The sequence below is a fragment of the Vicia villosa genome, unplaced genomic scaffold, assembly GCF_029867415.1.
Source record: "Vicia villosa cultivar HV-30 ecotype Madison, WI unplaced genomic scaffold, Vvil1.0 ctg.000429F_1_1, whole genome shotgun sequence".
Classification (NCBI taxonomy): domain Eukaryota; kingdom Viridiplantae; phylum Streptophyta; class Magnoliopsida; order Fabales; family Fabaceae; genus Vicia; species Vicia villosa.
In genome coordinates, this window is record NW_026705205.1 from 249,220 (window position 1) to 256,859 (window position 7,640).

Genomic DNA, 7,640 nt, shown 5'->3' on the forward strand with positions numbered 1-7,640 from the left:
AATGGATTCTGCTGGAGGAGAGAATCTCGTCGAGGATTTTGCTGAGGGATGTATCTCTGTTGGGAAGAGATTATTTGAAGATGACTTCTTGAGGATTACTCTGTGGGAACGCATGGAGGACTTGAACATTATTCCATCTTATCAGTAACTACCATCCCTGTTTTTATGTATATATATTTTATGAAATTTTTTGGTAAACATCAACCATATTCAAACGCGTATGTTCGTTCGAAATAATCATCGGACGTTTATGCAAACAAAACAAGGGAAGTAATCATAGACTTGTATTGATGGGAACCCCAAACAAGTATCGACCGTAGAATTAAACAATCATTGGTTTTTTGAGAGAATGCCATTGCATATCTTTTCCCCATCCTGTAGGGACTTTGAAAAGATTTGCCTCGTGAGGACCTTTTGAGATATGTGCTACCATAGGTAACTTGCCCCCAGTATCATAAACTTAAGAACAATGCCCCTGATTGATCAGGAAGTACCTTCAACCACACTTGGGTGAATGCCCCTGATTGCTCGATGTTCTTGAGAGATTCTTCGAGTCTTGACCTGATTGCCCCAGATGGATTGGACAAAAATATGTCATGCCCCTTGTATATATTGGCTTTTGACCAACTGATTCAGGTGTAGGAAATATTACTTCTGAAGCAATTTTGTTTGTCGGGAGGACCTTTACTCATTAGTTGTTTCCTATGCAGATTCCTCTTGGTGCCAAACATTTGAACGTATGCAGAAAAATATGTTTTATAATGAAACTCATAAGATGCGATGCATATGTATGCCTTGAGGTTAAAAAAAATTTTAGTAAAACAAAATTTTTTAAGAATGTGATATTAACTCAGGATTTATGGTGAACCTTAAAGGAGTTAGGATACCTTTTGGTAACAGTATGCTCTCGAACTAACCATGCTTCAGTTATGACTTTTAAGGGCTGTAACGAGGCATGGTTCACGGTTTAAGAAACAAAGAATAATGGCTCAAAATTGATTTGTACCCAACCCAATTTTCGTGATGTTCTTCAACCCTATGCTTAGTTAACTATGCGTTTAAGTCCCAAAAGAGTTTGGAAGTGTAGCACTAGTATTTGGTGATGGTTCAAAAACCTGAAGTTTATTTGAATAAGCAGTCATTATTTTTGTAACATTTTTCTTTTGTTGAGGGTTTGTAGTGACCTCTTCTTGACTTTGTTATCCCTGAATTTTGCCTAAACTGTTTTCATTTGGGATTACAGTTAGCGGGATGCCCTAGTTTTTCCTAAGTCTCCTTCATAGGTTTTGACTTAGCAGACTTTGTTGTTTTTTTCTTTTCTGAAAGATAGTGACTGCCTGGCTTAACGATTATAGAGAAACATCATTGATTTGGCATAAGTGAGTTAACTAAGGAACTACCCTTCCCCAACTTATGATTAAGGGTTTTAATCTGCATGAGAAAAGAAACTCCTACTTCTTAGGCTCAAAAGGGTTGACTAGGGATTAACATCCTTATATCTCAACTGTTTAGGAACTAAAACAATGTATGTACATCGTCAGCATAGTCTATTCAATAGCATACTGTATGTGATTTTGGTATCATTTTTGTCATCCTCCCTCTAAAGGCTTACAGCTTTAATGGGAGTTGAATATCACAAGAAAAAAACAAAGTAAGGACGCATTTTAAATATAGCGATAACGAAAAGATTAATTCAAGACAAACATATGCAATGCCTTAATGATTATTATCAAAACAGATAAATTCTGACATAAGGAAAATGTTTAAACAAACCAAATAGAAATTGCAAATGAAAGTAAAACTAATGATCTAAGAGTCCATCTTTCTAGACATCCACATCATTAACAATCTTGTCATGATTGGGCATAGGGGCAGTGATCACATTAGGGGTCTTAGGAGGGTCAAACTCAATTTCCCCAGCATCAATCATATCTTGGATCTTGTTCTTCAATGGCCAACAATCATTGTATTATGTTTAGGACTATTAGAGTGATATGCACACCTTGCATTGGGATTATAGCGAGGAGAGGAAGTGTTGGGCTTCATAGGAGGATCCCTCACAGTAATCAATTTTGTCTTCAGCAAATGTTGTAATGCTTGAGCCAGCGACATGTTAATCTTTGTGAACTGACGCCTAGGCGCGTCCAGCTTACGTTGCTGTTGTGATGCCGGTGTAGAGATCAGAACTGCCCCAACAAATTGGTCATGATTACCCTTTTTCTGACCATACACATCATTGAAATCTTTCTTCGCACCGAATGGCTTCTTTATAGCACCAGAGAATGTAGCCACTTGAATCTTACCACTTCACAACAATGGTTTTTGACAAAGATTTAAGATGATGAATAGTATTTGAAGAATCTCACACATACAATTAATGTTCGTAAGATCCACATTCTAAGAGGTTAATCATAAGGTATCAGCAAAAAATTATGTATTGGTGAATGAATAACACTTTCTAAGTTGTATCATGATTCTTGGCTAAAAAAATGAGTTTCAAGGTTCTATGGTTGTTGTTCTAAGATTGATCAATCCTAACACATGATTGATCAAACTGTTTCACTTTCTCTAGGTTTCTTGGTCTTCAACAAGAACAAAAGACAACAACAATGAATCTAGAGATGTATTTATCCATACTTTTTATGATAACTTCTCTCATAGGTGACACACTCACAGTCATTGTAGAAAAATGAGAACAGATGATAAATTGGTGCAAGAGAGAATAAACACCATCTCTTGGGAATTCTTACTCTCAACTAACTTAGACTAAAGGTTTTTACTAAATCATTAAGTTCTTATTCGAATCAAAGAGATACTCAACATGAATATAAGGTTGGAAATATGAGAAAGAGGCCATAATTTGAGTCATCTATACCTCATGATTTAACTCGTAGAAGTTGTGATTCAAATCTCACCTTGCTATGATTCGACTCAAATGAGGAATAACCAAATTCTAATTTTTATGATGCTATATAATTCATGTCACACATGTATGATTCAAATCATACGACTTACAACCTTGACTCTAGTGTTATAACAAGTGGTTAAAGCAATACTTGTGATTTTGACCTAAAACCAATAGCTAGGCTTAAAATAAGATACAAACATGGACTTACAACAACTAACTCAATGAGTCAAAAGGTTTCTCAAAATTACAAGGACTTAAATAGTATAAGCGAATTGATATAACAAATTTTATGTGAATTACAATAGCAATGCTACAACAAAAATACAGATGAATCCAAATTATGAATAAGATACAAACTAGCAATAAATGAAATGATATATTTTAAACACAAATTGGCAAATAGTCAAAACTAAAAAGTGATGCCGACAGTGACTGCAATTTCACATTTATCTTGAAATGCTTAGTGCAGAGTGTTGAAATGCAAATACCACTGATAGTGAAGACATACACTGATTATGAAAGCATTGAATATATTACAACACTATACTCTAAGATGTATTCAAGAATGGATAAATGCCTCAAGGTAGGTTGCTTAATGTATCTTCTCCTATAATTTCTGAAATTATTTTCTTAAATGGATGTTTCTTAAAAATGTTTGATGTTAGTTAAGAAAAACAAGGACGCAACTTAGCAATGTTGTTGTTATACGTTGTTTTTGGTAGTGTTGTTGTTATTGTTAGAAATATTTAAACTCAACAACAATAACTACATCCATGCTTTCCTAACAAGATTAAACCATTTTTACAAGAATGTATTAAAGAAAATAATTTTAATAATTACAGGAGATGAGATTACATTATGGAACCAACCTTGCTCTAGCGATCCATCCGAGAGAATGATTTTGTAGTTTTGATTTCACCTCTATGGAATTATCAACCAAGGAGAAAAGTTGTTGATTTTGTAGTTTAGATTTCACCTCGGTGGAAAAACCAACCTAAGGGAAAATGGAGAACTTTCCATTACACCATTTGATACCTCGCCAATAAAACTGAGGTAAACGTCATATTTCAACCAAGGTGAAAACTTGTTTCGTAGTAGTGAATAATACTGATCTATGTAGACTTAAATATTCCAATAATATATTGAAAGCTTTAATAAGGTAACTATATCGAATGAGTTTTCTGGCCGATCTGCCATTTCTTGGTTTGGTTAGAAGTTAGGGAAGAAGAAAAAGGGGTGGTACGTGCAAAATACACTGTGACGTTTAAGTCAATAAATAAATTGAGGCATGGAAATAAATGTTTTTAAATTTTTTGAAAGCATATCTGATTTGTCACCTTTTGTCTCATTTAATACGAATTCTACTAGGATTTTTACTTACATTCTCTTTGTAATTTTTATTCAGACCGTTTACATTGCTTGATGTCAAGATATGACTCGTAATGTACTCCAAAGGTCAAGTCTTCCCCTTCTACGCTCATATCTGATGTTTTCTACGAAAAATCTATACATGTTCTTTCTGTTCTAAAACCTTATCTTTCATGACATATTTCTGTCATCTCTACCCTTACGTCACACTTATCACTGATTCCTGCCCTCTTGAAGAATTTACAGGTTTTTTCTCTAGCAAGGCCGGAATTGGTTTGGGCTTACCACATGTCAAATTTAGCGACTTACAATTTTAACATATTTTTAAAATTATTTGATATTTGGTTGTATTATTAATTTTTTTTTTGGGATCGGAGAGGGCCGAAGCCCAAACAGCAAAAGAACACTAAAGGTAAATCACACGGGGAATAGGGATCCCCGTAACATCTATCTCAAGCAACTGAGCTAGCTCGGTAGGGAACTGATGATAAATTCTGAAACCTAGCCTATGACGAAGACTAAGATTCGCTAGAGTGTCTGTGCAGTGGGTTACCTCTCTGTGGATATGCTTGATTCTCACATCCCAATCGTTATTCAACATGTCTCTGATTTGACGGATAATGTCGCTACCTTCTCCATTGCCGGACTTGCAAGTATTGACATATTCTACAACCGTTCGGTTATCAGTTTGTAGCTCAATCTTCCTGTGGCCTTTCTCCCAAGCAAACTTCAAGCCTTTGAAAACCCCCCAAAGCTCAGCATGAAGACTGTTGCACCGCCCAATGTGTTTTGAAAAACCTCTCATCCAAGCCCCGAATTTGTCGCGACAAAGACCCCCACATCCTGCATTATATTGTTCTTTGAGTTGTGTTATTTTATTTGAACCTATAATACACTATTTAAAATATAAACTAACAATTCTTTCCATTTTAAAAATCTTATATACTTGTTCACTAAAATAATTTAAGATTTAATTTTAATTTATTTAATTTATTTTTTATAAAAGAGTTATTAAATTAAAGAGAGAAATATAATTGTTGCAAAAATGATGGCGTGACGCGTGATTGTTGTGTTGTAAAATGAAATATGACGACGATCCACACCGAAAAGATGCAAAAAAAATATTGCCGAAAAAACCAACAAAGCAGCTGTAGCGTAACCTAAACAAACTCCAATAATCCAACGATCCAAAACCCTCTCAACCAACCATCCTTTCTTTTCAACCCTCACTTTCCATACTATATAACAATACTATTCCCTTTCTTCATTCACTCTTTTCATCTTCTCTCTCATTTTCTCTCTCTCAGTTCCTCAATTTCAAATCATATTCAACAATGTCGGTAACACCACCATGGCTTGAACCATTACTATCAACCACATTCTTCTCTTCCTGCAAAACTCACATCAACGCGCCGAGAAACGAATGCAACATGTATTGTCTCGATTGTATGGAATCATTCTGTTTTTACTGCAAACAATCCTGGCACAACGACCATCAACTAATTCAAGTGAGTACTATATTTCAATTAGATTACAGAAATTTCAATGTTATTAATTTTACGCGAAATTGCAATGCAGATACGGAGATCGTCTTATCATGATGTTGTGAGGGTGGTGGAGATTCAGAAGGTATTGGATATAACTGGAGTTCAAACGTATGTGATTAACAGTGCTAGAGTGATTTTTCTTAATGAGAGGCCACAGAATCAGATTAAGAATACTAATGCTGTTATTAGTGGAAGTAAGAGTAATTCACATTTGTGTGAAATTTGTGCAAGATATTTATTGGACCCTTTTCGTTTCTGTTCTTTGGGTTGCAAGGTAACTAATTTCTCTCTCATTATTTAATTTATTAACTCTCCTTTTTTATTCTTATTGTTATTCTATTTTTGTTTAACAAATTAATAGGGGCAGATATCATTTGAATTTATTAATGATAATTTTTTTAACCCTTAAACTTTTGTTAGGTATCAACTTTTGTATTAAGAATTATTTTAAAATAATGAAATATAAGAAAATATAATGAAATTAATTTAATAATAAACTATGGGTAATAATTACTATAAACTCACATAAATAACTGTGCGTATTAGAGTTTGAACCATCGTAATGTTGAAAGTCTAGTAATGACGTTCAATTTAACAATATCAGCTTCTGGCTGTTGAAATAAGATTTGCGGATTAATAAAATATTATTTAAAATATTTTGTATTTTATATATTGGGTTAAAATACCTCTTATATTCTTGTTATTTCATTTTGATTATAGAAAAATATATAATGGATACATTTTTGAAAAAATATAAGGAATACTTACCTATAATATTTTGGGGTCATAAGCACTTATTGAAGGTGCCATTGTTCATGAAAATACTAAAAAAATAGTTAATGTATATGAATAATTATTAAAATTTAAGTCATGGAGGTACCTTATGAAGCAAGCAACTATGTTTCCTAGCTGTTATAGTTCTTGTTTTTACTTAAATTTTTTGAATGGTAAATAATTGGTTTAATCATCATTGTCATTGTTGTTGTTGTAACAATTGTGCATAAAATTATAATAGCTTGTAGGAATAAAGAAAAATGGGAATGCAAGCTTTGTCTTAAGCACAAAGAAAGAGGAAGAAATAGGTAAAATGCAGGAAAGAAAGTTGCTATCAAAGGAAGAAGACGAAGAAATATTAATAATGCGTGAAGGAATCCACAAACAACAAGTATACAAAAGCACGTCTTCTCCTTATTCATCTCAACAAGCTTGTTCAAATTCAAGGAGAAGAAAGGGAATACCTCATAGAGCACCTTTAGGACCCTAATCATTAATATTCATATAGTATTATAATTCTTTTGGATATATATTATGGTTTCATGATTAGTTTTACAAGCTGGATTTGTGTTCTTTATACAGCTCATTTTTCACAATCACCATGTGGGTTTGAAAGTTGATTTTAATCTAAAAGTGTTCTAAGCTGTCTTAATGGGTAGGCTTATTAATTTAAGGAATGGAGAACTTTTGTGTTACTTTTGAAGATAGGCTGGCTGTCTTTGAGGTGCAATGATTGATTTGCTTTGCATTTGTGCATTTGTTAAATTAGTTAATAATATATTTGATGAAACATGTTAGGTGTAATTGTTCCCTATACACATGAACGGTTTTATATAAGGAAACATTGTTTGATTTCTCCTTGATGTCTATTATCTTCAAATTATTTTCAAGTTTCTTATAAAGGGTTTTGAGACAAAAGAGTGGTTAAAATGAGCTATCTCAATTGAGTCGATTATTTGTCATATATTTCTTTAATTAAGGAACGCCTAAGCCCAACAAAAAAAAATTACATAAAAATAATCCGAACAATTTTTTCTCTCAGA

The 7,640-nt window shown here is 33.3% G+C and overlaps 1 protein-coding gene across 1 annotated transcript; it reads left to right on the forward strand.

Annotated features, from left to right (window-relative positions):
- The first annotated feature begins 5,383 nt into the window (after positions 1 to 5,383).
- On the forward strand, positions 5,384 to 7,434 carry LOC131628197 (protein RGF1 INDUCIBLE TRANSCRIPTION FACTOR 1-like). Its single transcript, XM_058899060.1, has 3 exons — positions 5,384 to 5,784; positions 5,855 to 6,097; positions 6,839 to 7,434. The coding sequence occupies exons 1-3, from the start codon at positions 5,611 to 5,613 to the stop codon at positions 7,085 to 7,087; spliced, it is 666 nt and encodes a 221-aa protein (XP_058755043.1). The 5' UTR covers positions 5,384 to 5,610; the 3' UTR covers positions 7,088 to 7,434.
- Positions 7,435 to 7,640: the final 206 nt, after the last annotated feature.